Raw genomic sequence first — 23116 nt, 5'->3', positions numbered from 1 at the left:
GCCTGTGGACCTGTGGTGCTGTGGGAAGAGATTCTCCAAGGAGAGGTTCTTGGGCAACCTTGTCAGAGAGGTGTCGGGGTGGAGGTGGAGAAGACATAATACATACAGCAGTTTTTAAAAAGATGATTTATTTGAAAGTCAGAGTTCCAGAGAGAGAGCGAGCTTCCATTGGCTGGTTCACTCCCCACATGGCCACAATGGCCGGGGATGGTCAAGGCTGAAGCCAGGAGCCAGAAGCTTCATCATGCAGGTCTCCCACATGGGTGCAGGGGCCCAAGCCTTTGGAACATCTTCTGCTGCTTTCCCAGGCCATTAGCAGGGAGCTGAATCAGAAGTGGAGCAGCCAGGACAGGAACTGGTGCCCATGTGGGATGCTGGCTTCATAAATGGTGGCTTTACCTGCTCACCATGACGCCGGTCCCTTGAACAGCATTTTAAAACTTGATAGTGAGATTCCAGGTTTTCCCCCTTGCTTAGGAGCAGTTTGGTGAATCTTAATTGTCTACTCTAGGTCGGGTCGAGACAGTTAAATATACACAAATATGTTTATATATGCATGTCTATGTGTATATATAGATATCTCTGCCTGTAATGCCAAATATGCACATATAATTCTATTTATGTGAGGATTTTATTCCTGTAAATCAAGTGAGAGGCATCTTCATCAGAATGCGTCTTCTGTAATTCAAAGGGGAAAACATTGTCTTATTGTCATCTGTAAATAGATAACTTGTGCTTGTACAGTTGTTGTTTGGTGAATCTTAGCAGGAAGGCGTGGGCAGTGCCAGATAGGAAATGGTGCTTCCTTTAGGAGAACGTGCCCACCTGGAAGCTCTGGGTTTCCAGGTCCCCTGACATGGCACAGTATCCCGAGTAAACACCTTTAGAAACAGGCACAGGTGAGCTCAGCCTCCTAAGAAATACCCACAAAGCAGTGTTTATGTACAAGAATACTCACAGTTAAAAAATCATCCTCGTTTCAACTTAATATTATAGGAAAGCCCAACATTTTTTCAGTCTCAGAAAGGTTTGCTACTTGCACAAAAATGCCCAGTGTGCAAATGTCAAACTATGAATTACCTTCCTTTTATGTCCTAAGAGGATTATAGAGATTACAGAAGTTATCCCATAAAAACAGTATTGAGTACACTTATGGATAGTGTCCTACTTAAAGTACTAGCCAAGACAAGGACTTCTGTTGTCTCCTACAGCCCACCATTCAACTCCTTCAACCCTAAAAAGTAAACCCAATAACCAGATATGTGACTAACATATCAAACTTTTTTTTAAAATTCAAATTATTGCATGTTATTTGTTCTTTGTAGGAGTTAGGAAATTAACATTTAGTACTATGTGAATTTGGAGGATAATTCTGTACAACAAATAAAACAGTTGAAGTATAGTTCTGTTCACCAGAAAGACTAAGAAAGATGTGGGCTCAGTCTGGTTCTCTGCTTGCTTCATTCTCCTTACTCAGGTATTAGGCTAGAACAGATGACATTGAAGGTTCCTTGATCTCTAGTATCTGTATGGTGTGTTAGTATGTAATAACTTAGAGATATAGATATGTTTTGTCACAAAGAGCAAATTTTAAAAAATGGTACGAGTCATTGTTGAGGGTGGGTGATGATAAATAGATTCATGATACTATTTTCTATTTTTATGAATGAAAATTTTCAGAGACAGAGGGGCATAACTGCAGAGACTGGTTGCAACAATAAACAAATGCTTCAGTATAGAATTTGACTATGTCTTCCCTCCTATTCTACATGGTATGTTAGTTTATTTAAAGAGTTACCTCAACATGAAAGGTGGTAGGTACCACAGGAATTAGAAATAGAGAAGTTGGAAAACTTTCCATGCCCCTTTGAGTCATTTCAGTTGAAATTTTTTATACTTTTCTTTTAAGTGCTGTATAAGATGTACTTATAGTCAAGTTTAATGGATATACAATACAGAGATAAATGGCTCATGAATTCACCATCATTTTGGATTATGTGTTATTGCTCTTTAGAGCCATTAGTTTGGAAAATTGAGATTTGATTGTAATTTGCAATTTGCTAGCCTGCCGTGACTGGGCAAAGAAGTGACCTGGATAAGGGCCAGATTTTAGAGCAAAATTTACAAATGCAGTGTGGTTGATCCATAAAGTATATAAAATGCATGACATAATCTGCAATCAACTGTAATAGTTTGACCATGCAAATATCAGTGGATAACCCAAGATTTGAGTTCTCACATCAGAATCCACATATGTTCTTAACTCACTTTCTGCACACCTAGGTTTCTTCCAGTGATTGGTACAATTGCTTATCTGAACAAATATTTATGGAGAAACCACTCTTTTCCAGAGCTGTACACAGAGTCACCCGGGGTCCTTTAAACTACCAGACCCTTAGGCATGGCCCTTCAAACTCTCCAGCTCTTCTTCTGGTGAGCCAGAATTGGACGTTGAGTCTCACATGACAGGACGCGTTCTGACTGGAAGCTCAGATTAACTGGTGGTCTTTGCATCGGTAAAAATTAAAGAATCTGGGCTGGTGGCGCTGTGGCGCAGTAGGCTAGCTAAACCTCCGCCTGCAGCACAAGCATCCCGTAGGCACTGGTTCATGTCCTGGCTGCTCTACTTCCAGTCCAACTTTCTGCTGTGGCCTGGGAAAGCAGCTGAAGGTGGCACAGTTGCTTGGGCCCCTGTACCCACCTGGGAGACCCAGAGGAAGCTCTTGGCTCCTGGCTTTGGATCAGCGCAGCTCTGACCATTGTGGCCATCTGGGGAGTGACCCAGAGGATGAAGGATGTCTCCCTTTCTCCCTCTGGCTGCCTGTAACTCTGTCTCTCAAATAAATAAATAAATTTTGAAAAATGAATCTTAAAAGGGATCTTTACATCCTGAAATCTGTTCTTTATATTCACTGCTAGCAGCTCCAGTTTGGTGCAGATTGCACACATTCTGTTTCCCCCTCCGCCCACTGCCACTGCTCAGCCTCCACTGCATGGCATAGGTCACTCTTTGCAAGTCACCAAGGAGCGTCTTGGCACGAAACCTACCTTTTAGTCTTTCATGCTTCACTCTGCAGAGCCCATTGGTGTCTTTGAGCCTTTTGTGTCCTTTAGGACATGTTCTTTGCCTTTTGCTCCCATGGTGTCGACGTCAGCTGTGTTTCTTTCTCTGCTTCTTGGCAATCTAAATTAGTAAGGTTTTCTTGGGTTTCTTTGCTGGCCCATCTTCTGCTGCGGGCATATCTGAGGGTTTTGAACTGGCCTATCTTCCCTGCTCATTCTGCATATTTGTGATGGAGGGTAGCACCATCATCCCCGAATCCTTAGTCATCATCCATGAAGTCATCTCCAAGTCTTTATCTTAACCTTAAATTCATCTCCTGAGTTTCAAAGCAGTCTGTGTACTGGAGAGTTTCCACACTGATCATTCTCAGACGCCTAAATTCAGCATATTGAACACGGAAAGCCTTATGTCCATCCCTGCACAACTAGTACGCTTGCTCTTCTGGTAAAGTCCTTTCTCAGGAGAGGGCACCTCCACCTGCCAGGTGTTTTGTCTTTGACTACTACCTGCTCATCACACCCTCTGCTTTCAGTCAAATACCAAGTTATGTGGCAAAGCTCTTGATTCTGCCCATCTCTTTGTATCCCTACTGCCTTTACAAGACGATATAGGACTCTGTCTTTGTGCAGACTTCCATCATCTCCCTGATGACTGTAATAGCTCCCAAACTATTGTAGCCATCTAGTCTAATTACCTAGTTCCATTTCAATTTCTTCTCCCCAATTCAAAGTGGCCCTTCTCTAATGCCTGTATGATAATGGCATTTCTCTGATTAAAATGAAACTGTGTCCCATTTCTCTTGAGGTAAAATCTTGATACTTTTGTTGCTTAAATGTCTGTGTAATCTGGCTCCGTGCTGAATGATCCAGCCTCATCTCTCATGATATCCCTTTGTACTTCAGGGCCTGCCTTCTTGAAATTCTTTCAGCTCCTTCAATACTGTGTGGTTCTTCTTGTCTTCAGGTTTTAGGATACTCCTGTGCTAGGACATACACACGCACACACACACCACACACACACAGAAAAACCTCTGCCAGAAACATGCCCTTCCTACTCATTTTTTATTTGGCTTCTCTTTAACTTTCAGAAATCCTCATGTCTTTCTTCCTTCAAAGGTATCCCCTCACTCTCAAAACTAGGGGAAGTTAGGAAACCTTTGCAACTTTTATATCCATGATGATAGCAAATATTATGATTATTCCCTTTTATGTCTCGGGTGGAGGGAGACTGCATGTATACTCTCTGTGTGGAAATTAAGGTTTTTTTTGCTCATGATTACACCGTACCCTACATGTCTGGAAATGGCATGGCAAGTTTTCAGTGCATACTTGCTGAATTTAGTCAATTCACCAATAGATAGAAAGAGTGGGCAAGCCAGTGCAATATAGTGCCAAAAGACAGCTTCCATCTGAGTTTTCATTGCAAATGCAATAGTTAATTTATTGATAAATTTAATGAAGGGCATATGGAGCCTTTTGTGTGCCTGTGTCTTCCGTGGTCTCCAATGCATGGTAATGCATATAGTAGGCAATCAAAGAATAATTCTTGAATTAAAGTTCTTAATGATTTTTGTTTGATTAAAGGAATGAAATAAGCTTAATAAGCACTGATAACTTTATTTTTGACTCCAGGGAATAGAGATATCAGGTCGAGGGGAGATATGATGGTAAATACTAGACTTGCAGTAATCCTTGGAACAGATTTTCTTCTGGTTTAGTTTAGTCTAACCTATCAAACTACTTTATGTGGGGAGCAACTAGGAGCAACTCAGACTAGACTGTTACTGGAATTAAGACTTATTCTATGCATCTGCTCTCCCACAATATGGCGCTGAGAAGGGAGAAGCAGCTTCTACACAGCTGCCTCCAGTTCAACCAATAAACTGTAGGACCTGCTCCTGATTGGAGGAGAGCAGCGTACTCGGCGTGTGGGTAGCAGAGTTGGGATTGGCGGAAGAGGACTATAAAGGAGGAGAGAGACAACATGCACGAGGAACATCTAAGAGGAACACCTGTGCAGCCCCCGAGAGAGCCGGCCAGCAGTGTGCCGCTCCCCCGCGGAAGTGGGGAATGTGGCAGAGGGAACCGCCCTTCCACGGAGGTGGAAGGGTCAGTAGCCAACCCGGGAAGAACCAGCAGCAAACCCGGGGAGGGCCGAGCAGACAAAAGAACAGCGCAGGGTCCTGTGTCGTTCCTCCACGAAGACGGGGAGCGACAAATTTATTCAATTGTATTACCTAGAAGCTGTTTATTTATGTCAAAGAGTTCCTATTAGTACTACATTAGCAAAATTTTGTTTGATATTTCCGTTACTGATACTTTTATATTGACACATATGTTTGTAAGTGCATATGTGTGTGTTTACATTATTGAGACCTCTGTGTGTATGTGTGTATACATGTGTGTATACATATGATATGTGTATACAGTCATAAATTGTAAGGGTGATCTTCCCCTACAAATTCAGTTCTCCTTGTATTTTTCTGACCTGAAGAAAGATACCATCTTGCTGGAAAAGCTGGAAACTCCATGTGTTTGACATTTCTGTTCCTCATCACCTATGTTTATTTTCCTCCTCATTATCTCAAATTGGTACAATTGTGTCTGTTTCCACAGTCATTAGTCTAATTGAGTGTCTCCTCACCCTCGCTATTCTCCACCCAGTAATAAAACCTCATTATGTCCTACTTAAAATCTCCAGTGACTTCACATCAACACGTGGAGGAAAAATGCCTCATTCTTCATTGCTTCTTTCAACTCCACGGTATTGCCAGACTTGCTACTTAGATGTCATAATTTAATATATAGATTCTGGCAGTTTAGTTTTCTAGCCATCTTGGCGCTAAATGGATACAGCTAGGATGGATGCTGATTGTGAAAAATATTGGTATTGCCCATGGGTGTTCTCTAATAGAGTGGGTTAGTCATTAATTCAGACATTGAACTTCCACATTTTAAGAGGAATCTCTCAATCGTATTCTCATCTGTCTGGTTGTCTAAGACTGCACAGTCATTCCCATCAGACACAGTTTTCTCCAGATAGCTCTGGTCTACCTGGACATACACAGTGTTGATGAGCAGAGGCCCTAGAAGGACTAAAATATTTGTTCAAGAGCACAGAATGAGTTAGTAGTACAGTAGTGCATGACAAAGGTTATTCATCTCATTTCAGTCAATATTCTTTTTTAATTTTAATTTTGGCTAGAACATAGTATGTGCTTGAGAAATACCAGTACGCAAAAAGTGAAGAATCAAAGAATTAAAAAATTGTAATTTATTTTTTTTAAATTTTAAAGACATGGAGACAGAAAACTTCCATTTGCCTCTTCACTCCTTAAATGCCTGCAACAGCAGGAGCTGGGCCAGGCTGAAAGTAGGAGCCTGGACCTCAGTCTTGGTCTCCTACAAGGGAGGAACTGGAGCTGTCACCTGTTACCTCCAGGGTGGGCCTCAGCGGGAAGCTGGAATTCAAAGTGGAGCTGAGACGTGAGCCCAGGCACCCTGATACAGGGACAAGCAGTCCATGCAGAGTCTTAACCTCTGTGCCAATCATCTGTCCCTATACATTATTTTTGTTTTCATAAACCAAGTGTAGTACAGTCTGGGAAGATGGAAGAGAAGGGGAAAGTTGAGTGAGAGAGATCCCTGAGGGGAGAGACCCCTGAGTTGTGACCAGAGTCAGATTTTATAAAACAAATAAGTCTCAACATTCAGAAATTTATATTCCAAAGCTTTACATTTAATATAGTTACCAAATAATGTTTTAAAAATAATTATTTTAAGACATCATAAGCATTTTGACCTATCTAATTTAAGTGGCACTAAACTTCTACTTCCACAATAACCTAAGGAATGATAGGTAATAAGTGGTAGGTATTAGTGTCATCAGACATATATCTCAAAGAATAGATGTGCATGGATAGCGAAACAAAGATTTGAAAAGCATAAGACATTAAACATGGATTAAACATGATATACCTTACTAGTAGAGTGGTCACGTGCTCCAAGAGGAAAGAAAGATTACTTTAACCAGCAAAATGGGAAAGAGCTTCCATGGTTGGCTCAGTGCGGCAGAGTGATACATAAATACAAAAATTTGACTGAACCACTTCTAGAATGTATTCTGGGTATTCTTCCAAACTGGAGTCAGGTAAAGTATTATGTGGCTAAAAACTGGAGGTTTTAGATAAGGCCCAACCATTATATTTTGAACTTTGCAATATAAAATAGCTTCATGACCAATAGTACAAACCTAATCAGTTATGTAAGGATATTTTAAAATATTGAAATTGCACAATGATATTGATAAAATAAAACTAATATTACATAAAGGTTCTTACAGATAGTTCAAATAAATGTTCATGAAATGCTAATGATGCAAATACTTCCTCCCCACCCCCAATCCCGTCTTTATGGCTTACAAGTTCCTGGCAGGGTGAGTGTGGGAATGAATAGTGGCAGCATCACAGGAGGATCGCTGGAATGCAGTTGGGTACCAGGTACAAGGAGGACAGGACAGGTTCTGGAATTCTCCAGTCTTCACAAAGGAAATACAGCTTGGTGTGCAGAATTTCGGTGAGTGAAGTGAGGGAGAATGGTAAAGAGCGTGGAAGTTTTAGGAAATCATTAGAAAAAAAAGTGAGAAAAGGGAAAGAGCTAAGTGAGTTAGGGAGGCCTTGCAGACCACATAGCGTTTTGTTGTTATGCAGGAGGCGAAACGGAAGCCACGGAAGGATTTTCATCAAGATAACAACATTTATTTGGTGTTCCCTGTAGGACAGGGTCTGTATATGATTATTTCGGGTGATACCCAGAACCCATTTTAATAGATAGAAACTTTTTACATGCTCACTTTGCAGATCAGGAAGCTGAGGGGCAGAAAGTAAAAAAGTAAGTTATGGTTCTGCGGGGTTGTAGAACCTGGTTTCAGCCTGGGGGTAGAAGGTAATTCTTTCAACTGAAAGTTACAGGAGAAGCAGTTCTGTAAATATTCACCTTTGGTTAAAATTGATCCTTTCCCATTCTAACTGTATAGCTACTTAGGAATGATTCAGATATACTCAACCTGATTTATAACAAAAATGTCTTTTACGTTTGTGTCTGTAAAGAAACATACTAATGGGCCGGCGCCGCGGCTCACTAGGCTAATCCTCCACCTTGCGGCGCCAGCACCCCAGGTTCCAGTCCCGGTCGGGGCGCCGGATTCTGTCCCGGTTGCCCCTCTTCCAGGCCAGCTCTCTGCTGTGGCCAGGGAGTGCAGTGGAGGATGGCCCAAGTGCTTGGGCCCTGCACCCCATGGGAGACCAGGAGAAGCACCTGGCTCCTGGCTTCGGATCAGCGCGATGTGCCGGCTGTGGAGGCCACTGGAGGGTGAACCAACGGCAAAGGAAGACCTTTCTCTCTGTCTCTCTCTGTCTCTGTCCACTCTGTCAAAACAAACAAACAAACAAACAAGCAAACAAACTAATCAATGAATCTGGGGCCTAACCATTGTTACAAATTGACAATAAAGTACATAATCAAAATAAAATGTACTAAACTAGTCTTTTAGAAAAAACTAAGAAACACAGAGAATGGTAGGAAGGACCACTTCTTGGGCCAGCTAATACAACATTTTTCTTAAGTATTAAAAAAGTGTGATTTAAAATTTTTAAATAATGAATTGACAGGAATAATCTGTTAAACAGTATTTATTTGTAGAGGAATCAAGAGTTGTATAATTTGATGCAGTGAAATGGGGGGTTAGGGTTATCAACACTTGCTTTTACTGTGAGCAAATTACTTTAATATCTTTAGATCTCAGGTTCTTTATCTGCAGAACAAGGGGAGTAAATTATATATTTGATGGGTATTTTGGGGACTAGCCCTGTATTTTCTTAAAATCTATGCACTCTATTTTGTCTGTAACCCCATCATTTGGTAATGTGGAAATTTAAATAATTGACCACAAGGGGGAGAACTCTAATTTTATATTAAATCATTTAATACAACATGAAATAATTTGAACATATTTTTGTTACGTGAAGCTGTTGCTGCTAGGCTGTGTGGTTTCCATGTCCTCCTGAGATTGGGGAATTCTACTACAAGTAGGTTTAACTTAATTGAAATGTGGTTTAGTGTTGTTAAAGTTATGATCAAATTATTGGACTCCAGAATCTATTTGTATTGAGCAATAATACTTCAGGAAGGGATCTAGATGTCTCTTTTATTAAAATGAAGAATCTAGGATTTTAGAATTTACATCAGAGTTTTTCCTTTCAAATATTGATTCAGTTATTTTTAAAGACACCTACAAAGGGCTGGCGCCACGGCTCACTAGGCTAATCCTCCACCTTGCAGTGCCGGCACACCGGGTTCTAGTCCCAGTCGGGGCGCCAGATTCTGTCCCGGTTGCCCCTCTTCCAGGCCAGCTCTCTGCTGTGGCCAGGGAGTGCAGTGGAGGATGGCCCAAGTGCTTTGGCCCTGCACCCTATGGGAGACCAGGAGAAGTACCTGGCTCCTGCCATCGGATCAGCGTGGTGCGCCGGCCTCAGTGCGCCGGCCGCGGCGGCCATTGGAGGGTGAACCAATGGCAAAGGAAGACCTTTCTCTCTCTCTCTCTCACTGTCCATTCTGCCTGTCAAAAAAAAAAAAATAAATAAAAAGACACCTACAACCTTTCTGACATTCCTTGGTCAATTCTGAACAAGCATAAATCATAAATATGATAGTCTGTTGTAAAGTGCCCCTATCAAAACAGAAGAATTAGAGGGTGCCGGGCAGCTCATTTGAGTGCTAATATGCTTATTAAATGCACTGATAGATGCATTTATGTCATATATTCATTGTTTTATGAATGTTGAAGTGTTACATGTTCACAGTGTTGAACATTCGCTTTTCCTGTTTAAGATTTGTACTCTTAAACTTCTACTTGAAGTTTTATTGTAAGGAAACAGCTTTTTTTATTGTAAGGAAACAGAATTCCCTTATGAATCTTATTAAGATTTAATGATTCACATATTTGAACTTCATCAAAATAAATAATATTTGAAAGGTATTAATACAAGATTTCTGGATTTTATCAAATAGATCCAAAATACACAGTTAAATGAGTCATTTGTAAAGACTTAATTTTATGTTAGTGAGCTGTATAAGTACCCTAATAATGCTTCCATTGTGAAAATAATTTGTACTTCTCCTTGGAGGTATGACCACAGATCTTCCTTTGAATGAGAAAATAAATTTCCTATGAACAAAGAATGACTATCAAAATTGCTAATCAAATTGGACTGTATATTATCTAAAGATAGTTTTGATGTAACTGAAAATTCAGTCTACCTTTGATTTATAAACCTCCTTCATTTGGCTGCTATAAAAGAATCACAAAATGTTTTTAGCAATGGTCTTGTCACTGGGAGAAGTATAATGTGAATAGATAAGTAAATATGAACTTTATTTATAATCACTGTTTATTTTAGTTACTTTCAGTTGAGACTTCATGAATTCTTTTAAAGTAAAAATTACACTATAAAGTAAAAATCAGCAATATTGTCATTGAGTTATGTACTGTCCCTTCCTCCAAAAATGATTCATATGGTTAATGATTTTCTTTGGCTTGGAAAATTTGTTTTTTTGTCAGTTTTTATGACACCAAGAAGTATTATAGACCAATAAACATGTGGTGGGTACACACCCTAGTGTGTTGCTAGCACACTGATTGGATCACTGGTAAATTTTTACATGAAGTACATTACTGAATAAAGAATACATTATATAAAGTAGTATATATTCATACCTATTGTTCCTGCTAAATATATTTTGTTGTTCCAGACTGCTGTGCAGTCGCCCAAAACTTGGTGCCTTAGATCCATGACAGTCATTTAAGTTGTTCCCGATCCTTGATTTGAGCAGGACTCGGAACAGACTGCCTCTCCTCTGTGCAGGCTCTGCTGGGCTGGCATGAAGTCCGGGGTTAAAGGAGGGCCGCACTGAGGGACACTGTTGGTGAGAGTCTCAGCTGGGGGCCTCATCTGGAAGTGGAATGGCTCGCAGCACCGCTGTGCGCTGAGCAAAGCTGCAGCCTGGTGTCTCTGTGACCTACCCTAGGAGGTCGTGTGAAGTCAGCCCTGGTGTACGCTGAGGGTCAGGGCAGTCACACAGGTCTGCCTGATTTCGTGGGGAGTGGGTTAGAAGCCCCCATGCAATCGGAGGAATCTGTAAGTCATGTCGAAAGAAGAGTGTGTGGGGTTGATATGAGTACTGCAGTGACCCTTTGGGAAAAATGCGTTCCACCATAATTTCATATATATAAATATATAATTTGTATCCATAAACTATAGTTATATTCACCAGGTAACTTTAGAAAATACTTTTTCCAAATAAAATTCACCCTCCCAAAAGAGACTTTTGGATTCAGTGAACATTTCTTGTTCTCTTCTTCCTTCCTGTCTCGGTTTGTTCTGTTAAATATGCTGGTCTGTCCCCAAACCACTTTTCACATCCACTGAAAGTCTCCACCAAGGCTTTCTTCTTTGGAAAGTGTTTTCTCTACTCTTTTTATTTATTTTTTTTGGCATGGAAAATACTTACTCTCATTAATTATGTCACTAATCATTTACTATTGATGAGCCCCTGTGTCTTTTTTCCTAGTTCAGAGTAAATAACTTATTGTTGAATAATATTAGGAAGTTGATATTTTCTAAATTTATACAAATGTAGAACATTATACATTCTTTTTTCACTGGAAGAGTTGCTTCTTGTTGTATCTAAAACATGTTGTTTCTGTTATTAAATTGAAATGAAAGGGACCTTAAGGCTGAAAGTGAAAAGTGACATTTTGTATTTAAATACATAAAGTTTGAAAGTAGGGTTGGTATTTTCTGAAATTTGATTTTAACATGAAGTGTTGATGCTAATTTATCTGCATATGAGGTGCAAATTGAGATTGCTTCTTTTCCTCTAAAGAGTTTAAAAAAAAAACAATAATGAAGTATTTCTTCTATTAGATCTAAAATCTGTATCATAAGATATTAAGGTAATTTTAGATAAAAATGACAGTAGTGAAAAGAATTTGTCATTTAGTTGTTTAAACAAATTAGAAATTTTGAAATCACACAAAAAATATTAACTCTGGTAAAGGAAAATAGAGCTTGTTATAGACATTGTTTTGTAGAAGACGAATCGAGAAAATAACAAATTTGCTTATTTAATTCAGAATCATCTGGAGGTGAGTGTTAGAAAGCGGCTGCAATAATGTCTTCTCCACACCCTGCGCTCTCCCTGGCACCTGGCGGTTGTCACATACAAGGGTGCTCAGTACATGGTGCGGTGTGGGACGAAGGAGTACTGTGGTGTCTGGTGACGAGTCTTCTGGTCATTTGCAAAAGCGGTTGTCTTCCTTGGGTTTCTAAGTATCTCAGAACTCTTGATTACACAGGCAGAAGATGGGAGTATGCAAAGGTTAGGTTTTGGTTTCTGGAGGCAGGAATTATTCAGTCGATGGTTCTCTCACTGGTACTCAGAGTCTCCCCATATATTTCTACTGTAATAAGCATATTACATCATACCGTATCGTAATTACTTCTTCACATACTTGCCTCTAACCTTAAATTGCCAACAACTCAAGGGTGGCCTTTTTCCCTTAAGTTTTGTCTGCCCCAAACACTATTGGTGCTGTGTGGTACTGGTTACTCAGTGTTAGGAAAGTGAATTGTATTTGTTCCTTTCCATCCATCCTTTACTTTGAAAAAATTAATTTGTTCAATGAATATAAAGCTAACATTTAAGAATTAAATATGAACCTGTTAAACTCATGTTCTTGTTAAAATAATATATTGAGCTTAATATCCAAACGAAGATATATTTCCATGCTTAGCTAAACATACTCTGTAGAGAGTAATTAAAAAACCTGTGTGTATGTTGCAGGGTGCTGTTCCACCTTTTAAAAGAGAAGAGTAACTTTAGAATTTGAAAAGACATCGTTGAATTTCCTGAGAGACAGGAGCACACTGTCACTCTCACACCTAGAAGTAGGAAGGAGCAGGCCACACTATCTCAGAATCCAAAGTGATGTGGATGGGTTTGTTGTACATGTTCATGAATTCTGCTGGGTTCATGAATTCCTTAGATTTGCACAAGTACTTTACGATTTGCTCAGGGGGGAGTAGGTCAGGTACAATTTGGTGCAAATTATCACCTAATCCTTTCGTACCCACCTTGATAGTCTTGAAGAGGTAGAGTCCTAGTTTGTGAGTGTGAGTGAGAAACTCCGTGATCACCTCTTCCAGGGTCTGTGACTGTGTCACGTCATCGAGATACAGGACTGGGACCTTTATGAGGGAGATGTGCCATTGCATGAAGAGCCTCGAAGGGATGTTATGGGAGATGGCTATGATTTTCATGTCCTTGATCATGAATTCTTCGTTTTGGTGGCTCAGATATTCCTCAAGAATTTGGTAGAGGGTCCCGGTGGACGACTCAAGAATGTGCAGCATGGAAGTGGGGTAGACGAGCAGCAGTCCCGTCACTGCTTCTCCCAGGTGGTGTTTCAGAATCGACTGGAACGCTTGTTCGTAGTACTCAGCGACGTCTGTCTTCTCTGTGTTTTCTTGAATGCTGGCCACGACGAACATCCTGTGGAGGAGGAACTTCTTTAGCTGCAGTCTTTGTTTCTCCTCCTGAAGGTTCAAGTAATTGCCACGTGGGACTTGGGGCACTAAAAGAGATTCCATCGGCAGCGGCTTTTGGCTCGTCTTCCGTGGGTGGCTCAAGGCAGTCATGATGAGTTTTCTTGATCCTTCCAGATGATGCCGAGTTTCAGCCTAGCGGGTATTTACATTATCGAGATTCTTCTTGCATGATGGGCTCTAATTGTTACCTATTCTGACAAAAATAAATCACAATTTGGTAAATGTTACTGGATAGTAAATACCCTTCCCAGTATTACCAACAAGGAACATCTTTGAAAGTGTTCAAACAAAACTGAAATGCTAACGTGTTTTCAAGTTTACAATGACACAACTAACAGTCGTATCCCAGGAAAGAAATTCTCCAGATGTAACGCAGTGGGGATTATCGGTGTCCTTCATTTTCAAGTTCCTAAGTGGCCTCTTTGTATAATTTCTCCAATTTTTTATAAATTAAATGAGCCTGTAAAAGTAAAAATTATGTATGAGGCTAAGCCCTGGTTTCCTCAGAACGCCAAAAGTTAATAGTGTTTCTGGGATGATAATAAACTTCTCAAGTAAGTTTTGGTTGTTTTTTCTCCCATCAGCAAATCTCAGGATCACCCCCACCCCCACCCCTGCCCCCACCTCTTTTTGGATGTCGCAGAGGTTAAATGAAAATATCTGGCTACTTCAGCTTACTCTCCTACACATCTCTGTGCCCGGTCAGCTGCCTTCCGTCTCCGGGTGCTGCTTGCTCTGCCTGTCCTTGAGACCCTGCGTGTCCCCATCAGGCCTCCGACTGCCAGTGCTCTGGAACTCTCAGCTGTGTTAGGTTCCAGTGTCCACAGGGAGCAGTGAATCAGAATGTCAGGGTGTTAAAGGGCCTTGCGACTTCCGTGTCTTTATAAATTAAATGAGGGGAAGTGAGTTTCCCTTCCTGAACAACCTAGTGTGAGAGTCCTGCGTTTGTAAGTGAGACAGGTGGTGGACGGGGCGTATCTGTGACCTCACTTACTTGTGATTGGCCCCCTGCCACCCACTGAGAGACCCAGATAGGGTTTCTGGTTCCTGGCTTCATCCTGGCCCAGACGTGGCTGTTGCAACCATTTGGGGAGTGAACCAGTAGGTGGAAGATCAGTCTCTCTCTCCTCTCTGTATCTCTGTCTCTCTCTGTCACTTAACCTTTAGAATAGATAAAAACAAATAAAGAATCAAATTTGCTTTTTGGCAGTTTTGTATTACACATATTGCTAGCCATGCTGTGCAGTAGACAATAAAACATACTCCTCGTATCTAGATGAAGGCTTGTCCTCTGTGCACAATACCTCTCTTTTCTAAAGATTCTTACCCCTCCCCTGCCCCAGTAACCACCATCAACTCTAATTCTGTGGATTTCACGCACACACACACACACACACATTCTCTTAATGCTGAATTCACATGAGCTCTATCAATAATTTTCAAGCAGCAAGATTATAAAACATTCAATTTTTCAAGGAGTACTTTTTCTCCTTGGAGTTTGTGTTATCCAAACCAGTGATCTGATTTTAATAATAGACAGTGATAGATTACCCCAGAAAGTGGAGGCTGAGTGGTAACTTAATACCTCTTTGTGTGCTAGATAAAAATGACTGTTACTCCTCTGTGTGATTCAACTCATCACTTCCTGATGTGATGCAGTCTTTCCAAAGGTGTTTGTCTTGGTGCCATCCGTGCCTTGGTATTGCCTAAGTCAGGGATTGTTCTCATCCTCGTACTTCTGCTGCTTTGCCAAATGTAATGATGCTGACCCCACCTTCTTTCTGGCCTTCTCTTCTCTGGCTCCTGGTATCTAGGATACTGTACTTCCCTGGATTTTCCTAAATCTCTCTTTGTGCCAGTTTCTTCTCAAACCCAACTCTGGGTGATGCTGAGGTTCTGAGTTCCTACCCATCTCCCCTTCTGCATCATGCCCAGTTACCTCAAGAGCGTCTAAGTTTCTCTTTGGTGAGAGCTGGTAAGACTCTAGATTGTGTGGTTGGCATAGTGGATTGGTCATGGAACTTTCCTGCATGGCTCATTTTTCATTTTTTTTTTTTTTTTTGTTTCAGATCCTAGACCAGAATCTCTGTTTCTATCGTTTCAGGTTTCCTGAAGTTTATTCCCCAACTCTATTCTGTTGCTAAATGTTTTACTCATTTTGAAACATGTTATGGGTTCTTGATTTCCACTACCTCTTTCCTTGCCCTGGCTCTTTATTTGGGTTATGCTAAGAGTTTTCTACCCACAGAATTTCTCTAGGTTTTCCCACGTGACAGACTCAGCCTGGAGTGTGAGGCTAAGCCACTGTCAGTCTATTTCCTGAAGTTAGAAAAGTCCTTCCTGAATGCTAGGAGAGGGAGCTTGTGCCCTCACCAGATCTGTGGTGAGTTTGGCATTTATTTACAATCTCCATAATGGATTAGAGTGGAGAGAATATGGGAACATGCTGTAGTGTGCATTGCTACCTAACACTGAAACTGACAAAAGTCAGCAGGAGAATTCACAGCAGGCTGCTACCCAGGATCTCCTTTGGAGTGCACAGCTCAGCTCAGTCTCTCATGCGTAGCCGAGAATCTTCTCCTGCAGCACGGTTTCCTTGCAGACTGAGCGGGGCACCCTTCTTCAAGAGAAGGCTCACTGCAAGGTGTACTCTCCTGCCTCAAGGGTCTTCTGGCTTTATGCATATGGCTTGTTGTTTTGATAATAAGTATGTTACCTCCAAAGAATGGATTGGTTACCCGAGAAAACTGGGGTGGACAAAGTACTGAAGAGTTTTAAACAAGGTTTCTGACTTGTCGTTAGATTTCCAGTTTCTTCTTGAGCTCCCAGACTTGGGATAGATCATGAAGACTGTTCTGTTTGTTTTCTTCTGAGTTTGCCTTCTCTCTCTAGGTCTGACTAACCTGCCCTTCTTCCAGATTCCATTTTTAGCATTTCTATTTCCATAGGAGCCACGACTTTGAAGTCTTTCCACTTACCCTAAATCCTAGCATCCCCGCTCTGGTCAGTGCTCCCCACAGGGAGATGTGTTCTGTTTTTCTAATGTCTTGCTAAAAAGAAGCTCAATCGTTATTTTGTTTCCCTCTGTGTGTTTTGTTCCTCCTTGATTTCATATATTTGGGTTCCTGCAATGTAAACCTAATAGAGGAGTGGTGATATTTTATCATTATAAATATATAAACTATTTAAGATATCAAAGAATGAGAGTTTCTTAACAAAAACTGGTGTTGGCCTAAAAACATGAATTGCCCTTTCTGTAAGTTAAAAACAGCCTGATAGTGACACTTTCTATGTGCTTCAAACTAATACAATTAGAAACCACCATGGAAAATTTGATATATCTTAAAGCACCATAGATTGTCCTGTATCATTGTTCCATTTTCCCAATGCATTTTTTCCCTTCATCATTGAATTTTTTTTTTCTCGGATTTCTTCTCCATAGCTCCGTTGTCCTGTGGTTTTTTGAAAGGTTTAAAGGTTACTTGCCTCCTTTGCTTTCCTTTCTTCAGTCATACTCTGAAACAGTAAGAGTTAAGTTCTGACCAGATAGGAATATAAATTGCATACAGGTTGCAAGCTTTTTGATTGATGGGTATATGTAATTGTGTGCTAATTTGAATGGATGCGTCACATTTGAATTTCTAGGTGCCACAATCCCTTGTGTTCCAACTGTTGAGGATATTTGTTTATCCCCAGAAGGCAACTCAAACAAGAGAATGATTCTGTCTATCCGACCACATAAAGAAGCTATCCTGTTACTGCACTCAGAGTAATCAGTTTAGAATAGCTTATCCAGTTTCAGGTTTGAACAACTGAGAACTCATGGAACCTGAGTAGAAACTTAGGATGCTATGTACTGTTTGTGATTTTTCCACCTGCCCAGCCTTGTTCTGCAACTTGTCTCACAGTAATATGCAGCATGCACCTGTAACTCATGTCAAACAGAGCACGTTTTTCTTGTTGATGTTCTTTATGCTCTGATTGTATTCTCCAGAACCAACTGTTTCTGAATAAACGTACTCCCAGGTCCTTTTGTTTTTGAAAGACAGAGAGGATTCAAATGATTATCACTTATTGTTTACTGGGTAGCATACACCAGATACTCTTACATGCAATGACTAATTTAATCTTTAAAACAATCGTAAATGGTTGACAGAAATTTGTCTGCAGTTGTTAAAGAGGAAACCAAATTATGGAATAGCTCAGGACTTTGAACGGAATTCGGGACTGCTCTCACTAGACTCCCAGTTGTGTCTGTCTAAGGTAAAGAAACTTATCCCTCATTCTATCCGTGAGCCCTGGGCCACTTTTCTCTTGTCTGTGACATGATGGTTCCTCTCAAAATGGAGAGTACCTTATAGTTTGGATAAAGAAATGTAAAGGAAAAGTCCCACAGGGTAACCATGATTCAACAAAATTCATCTACAGTTATTGTCTGCTCCTTTATCTTGGATTCATTGAGGCTTTGGTGATAGCATGGGCAGTATAAAAGACGTGAACCTGTGTAATGCTTGGTCCCTGATTTCAGAGGCTTAGAGTGCAGTCAGAGTACAAAATGTTGAGGAGTCAGAGTTGCCCTTGAGATACGACATGGAAAAAAACAACACATACCATATGGATGATACTCAGTGTTTTATCAAAACCACTGTAGAAGTGGGATCTGAGTTGCCTGTGGAAGCCTAGTGGAAAGAGTCCTCATGTGAATTTGCTGTTCCCACAAACAGGGCTGGGCAGTGGCTCTGTAAATGTTTCTTGATCTCACTCATGTGTCTTGACTGAACTTATTTTCTGCTTGGAATACAAGACCCATTTTTATCTCACCTGTGCTCACATACTGGAGAAACAGAACATGTGCTAGAGAAAAAGGTGGACTCTGCATTTCAGCATATCTGTGTGATCAGCCTAAGAAAATTAATGGTCTAAATACACAGCTAACAACTTGTGTGGAATCTCTCATTATGAGCACATATGAGGCTCTGTTAAAATGTTCATGATGCAATGGAATTAAAAGATATTTGTTGGTGCAAAAATTTTTGAAGTCCATGCATAGTTGTTTTAAGGATTTTATTCATTTGAAAGAGTTACAAAGAGAGAGAGAGGGAAAAAGGGGTGGGGGAAGAGGGAGACATCAAGAGATCTTCTATTCACTCCCCAAATGGTCACGATGGCCTGGGCTGGGCTAGGCCAAAGCCAGGAATAAGAGCTTCCTCTGGGTCTCCCACATGGGTGCAGGTGCCCAGCACTTGAGCCAGCTTTCTCTGCTTTCCCAAGCACATTAGCGGGGAGCTAGATCAGAAGTGGAGCAGCTGTGGTCTATATGGGATGCTGGCATCACAGGTGGCAGATTAACCTGCTGTGCCACAGCACCAGCCCAGTAGTCAAATTTCAATTTCAATTCCAACAGTAACATAGCTATATGATTTGTGGAAAGATGCACCAAACATTGTGGAGATTTTTTTATGAATCAGATATTGTATTTACACGTGAAAAATTTAATTGATTGTGGATTTTAAGGTTTTCATGATTATGTTGAGCACAGAATTGGAGGGAAGTACACTAATAAATGAACATTGAACCCTTAAACACAAAAAATGTTGGAGCATTGAAAACTGGCTTCAGGAATGAGTGTTTAAGCAGGGTGGTCAAAATTAGATAGGATTTGTGTGTTTGGGGAAAGGCGAAGATGAGATTGTGGAGGGAACAGATTGAAATCTCGAAGCATAAAGAGCATAGGGCATGTGTTACAGTCCTGAGAAATGCAGTTCTTCCAAAGAAAATGGCAGTAGTCTGTTTTAGCTGGAAAAATAGTCCTCCAGCCACAGAATCTAGTTTTGTTGAATCGCAGATTCTGGGTCCTCGCCCTACGATTTCTAAATAGGTTTCGAGTGAGGGCTTGACGTCGCAGTGTTGACAAGTGTTCTCCTGGTTTCTAGCTCACTTTGAGGAAGACTTGAAACTTGCAATGATGTCAATTCTGTCCATTAAAATCATCTGGTGGAGAATTCCATAAAAAAACAATTCTTGGTATTTAATGTACCTGGAATGGAGCTCTAGGATATATATTTGTTACAACATCCACAGGTGAGTCTAAGTGTAGACAGGAATAAAATTGTTGGCCTGGGCTACAGATGCGTGCAGGGAAGTCATGGCAAAGGGGAAACAGTCAGTTTGAGGAGGACTCGGATGTGGTCGGGGGTTTGAATTCACTGAGAGCAGTGGAGAAACCCTGGCATTTTCTGACTGCCTGTAACCAAAACTGCGTTTAAGGAAGTTGCCTATGACATGCAAGGGAATTGGAGAAGAAGTGTACCAGAGGCACTGGGAATCCTTTAAGCAAACATTCTGCAGTTGGTAAGTGCTAGTGCCTTCTGATAGTTAAAGAGTAAATTGCCGGCGCCGCGGCTCACTAGGCTAATCCTCCGCCTTGCGGCGCCGGCACACCGGGTTCTAGTCCCGGTCGGGGTGCTGGGTTTTGTCCCGGTTGCCCCTCTTCCAGGCCAGCTCTCTGCTGTGGCCTAGGAGTGCAGTGCAGGATGGCCCAAGTCCTTGGGCCCTGCACCCCATGGGAGACCAGGAGAAGCACCTGGCTCCTGCCTTTGGATCAGCGCGGTGCGCCGACCGCGGCGGCCATTGGAGGGTGAACCAACGGCAAAGGAAGACCTTTCTCTCTGTCTCTCTCACTGTCCACTCTGCCTGTCAAAAAAATAAATAAATAAATCTGCTCAAGTTTTGGGAAAGTAGTTTGAGCTTAAACATTTTCTACTCTTCGACTAATGCCTTTTCTAGATACTTATGGTAGAGAAATAAAATTACTGAGAAACATTGTAATGTGAAGATGGTTATTATAGGAATTAAAAGAGATCTTGGAAAAAGTGAATGGATACACAAATTAAGAAATGATGTGGTCTTTAAATTATTTTTGAAGACTATTTTGAAGGCATGGGCAAAATTAACTCTCAAGCAAATAATAGACAAATGTATATGTGGCATGTGAATCCAATTTTCTTTTAAAAGGAAACCAGAAGGGAGAGAAATCTAGTTAATTGTTAACATAAGTGGAATTTGGGGATGATATTTGTTTTGAATTTGACAAGTTTTGTAGAAGAGTATGCTGCTGTTGGTCCAGAAGAAAATTAATGTTAAAGCCCAAGGCTGTGGCCATGGTTTGGTGAAAGGTGGTGAATGTGTTTCTCCAAGTCTGGAATGGTGGGAAGAACCTGTTAAATGGTTGCTCGTGGATCAGGCTGACTTAGGTGCTATATGAGTTCGAGACGTCAGAGACTACTGGGAAAGAGGCAAGATAGGAGGATAGACACCAAAAGTGGAGCAGACACAGCTCGGGAAACTCGGCCCAGAAAATCTTTCATACTTTTGAGAGATAGGTGTGTCTTTAAAAGTTGTAACCCATATGTAGAATTAGACTTTGAACTAAGGTATTTGCTAAGCTTGAATTACACAAGGCTCACCAAGGTAAACGCGACTTGACGAGGTGAGGTGTGTACGGACTTGGAGAGGGCATCAAGTTTGAATGTCCATCCCCAGGAGGGCTAAGCTTTTACAAAAGATACGGGTGAAGGATATAGGTGAAGGCGCAGATTTGCAAAGAAAATAGTTGGCAGAGATGATGTTGAAGTTCAGTTACCTTGGAGACACCCAGGTTAGACGCAGCTAAGGGTCTGGAGATGAGAAGTCTTGACGCACTGGGCAGATTGTATAGTCATCCATACGGGGAGGAAAGGCATGAAACAGGGAGCCAAGGTGGCCTTCGGGCCGTGGAAGGCAAGAAGGTGACGGAGAAACGCATCTTAGGAGATACCTAATGCTAAGGGGGAGTGAAGAGGGCACAGGTCAGGGATGGGTAAAGAATTTACAAAAAGAGGGACATGAAGATAGATGAATTCAGCGCAGTTTTAAAAGTGAGTGGTTGTTACAAAATTCTAAAGGAGGCATTCAGAGTGCTTAAGGACTGAGCTGGCCTTTAGTGCTGCCAATTACAAGTGTCCTGGGGACTTTGAGGAGAAGGGATTCAGTGAAATGGTTGTCGGAGGCCCCTTGCAAAAGCAGAGTGAAAAAGCCGGGAGCATGAGCGGCCAGGGAGTAGACCACTGCTGAAAAGTCTTTGGCCACAAAAAGAGGGTAAGCTTCCTGAGAGTAAACCGTGGTGGAGGAAGGTAGCGGGGTGATCGGGCTGTGACGACCTTCGGTTTTCTCCAGTAAAAACTAGCGTGGTGGGGTTTTTCCCTCTCGACAGCCATTGTGAGCAGCCAGGAAGGTGGAGGCTGAAAGTGGAATGCTGTATTGCATGTTTGAACAAGTGTAAGGTTGTTGCTTCTCGACAGAGGTTTCACAGTCAGCAAATGGCACTAAACCTTGAAATACTTTTATATTCGCTTTCTTGTCAGATTGATTTCTGCTTTGTTGGCAGACTGGGGCCCTTCAGTGATGGATCTCATTTGCACACATGGTGCTAGGTCAGCTGATAAAAACACAACCTGAAGTTAGCTTTCCATGACTTGAGACTGTTGAGTAATAGCAATACTGTCAGCTGTGTGAGTGCCTCTGTTGGGCTCTTGGAAACCATTCTAGTATGGTTACTGTTCCAGGAGAGTGCCTAGGCTAAGCTTGATTGAGCTCCGTGTGCCAAAATATAATCATGTTGTGTCTCTTTGAATTGAGGGGGGCTGTAAAACACAGATTCTGAAGTTTGGCTGAAATAATTACAAGATTTTCACACCTAACCCAATTATCTGGTTAATAGGAAGACTTCTTGGGAAACATTTGATATTCTTGATGAAGTTTTCAACTGGTATATTACCTCCACTAATCAGTTGCGCTACACTCAGAACTGCAGCTGTTAAACAAGGTGAATAACAGCATAAGTATGAAAGCAACATTCTGAAAGTCACATACTAACGTTTCAGAGTCAAATATTAAAATAGTTTGGGTCAAGAACTCCTTAGAATTAGCAATTCTTTGAACCAAGCACTTGGGAATATTGATTGTATTTACTGTGGGGTTAAATTTGTTTGTGATAATTTATATTAAGCAGTTTGGCTTTGAAGTAGGCCATGTTTCTCTGATCATGGTTTGATGAAAATCGTAAGTTTTTATCATAAACAGCTGAAAGTGTAGGAGTGCTTTCATGTTTGGCAGTTTTGTGGAACCTTTTAGAAGGCATAGAAATAGCTCAGCCTAGGCAGTGCATCTGTTTACCAAGAACTCACTTCATGTGAGAGAGAGAGAGTGTGTGTGTGTGTGTGTGTGTGTGTGTGTTTATAGGAGGAGAGGTCATACTTTGGACTTTGCAATAAGGCAGCATTGCAGTAAGAAAACTTCTAAGCCTGGGTTTCTGTTCGGTCAAGAGTCAATTTTGGATCTTGGGCTCA

The 23116-nt window shown here is 41.2% G+C and overlaps 2 protein-coding genes across 6 annotated transcripts in view; one reads left to right on the top strand and one right to left on the bottom strand.

The window, feature by feature from the left end:
* ZNF804B (zinc finger protein 804B) overlaps positions 1-23116 on the top strand; it is a 537977-nt gene that overhangs the window by 20868 nt on the left and 493993 nt on the right. The gene's annotated exons all lie outside the window — the stretch shown is intronic.
* Positions 10494-14544, bottom strand: TEX47 (testis expressed 47). 4 transcript variants are annotated; one of them, XM_070059829.1, is made up of 2 exons: positions 14409-14544; positions 10494-13923 (listed from the first exon to the last, which is right to left on the bottom strand). In XM_070059829.1, exon 2 carries the CDS (start codon positions 13818-13820, stop codon positions 13065-13067), a length of 756 nt encoding a protein of 251 aa, XP_069915930.1. In that variant the 5' UTR covers positions 13821-13923; positions 14409-14544; the 3' UTR covers positions 10494-13064. The 4 variants fall into 4 exon arrangements, with proteins under 4 accessions (XP_069915930.1, XP_069915931.1, XP_008259981.2 ...); XM_070059830.1 differs by having other exon boundaries at positions 14355-14536; XM_008261759.4 differs by having other exon boundaries at positions 10494-13918; positions 14355-14536.

The sequence above is a fragment of the Oryctolagus cuniculus genome, chromosome 16, assembly GCF_964237555.1.
Source record: "Oryctolagus cuniculus chromosome 16, mOryCun1.1, whole genome shotgun sequence".
Classification (NCBI taxonomy): domain Eukaryota; kingdom Metazoa; phylum Chordata; class Mammalia; order Lagomorpha; family Leporidae; genus Oryctolagus; species Oryctolagus cuniculus.
The sequence above is the reverse complement of the archived record's forward strand: the minus strand, read 5'-3'. Positions and strand labels throughout refer to the sequence as shown.

What these genes read in the sequence shown, in the direction of transcription:
- TEX47 (XM_070059829.1), bottom strand. Translation starts at nt 13,820, where the DNA reads ATGACTGCCTTGAGCCACCCACGGAAGACGAGCCAAAAGCCGCTGCCG.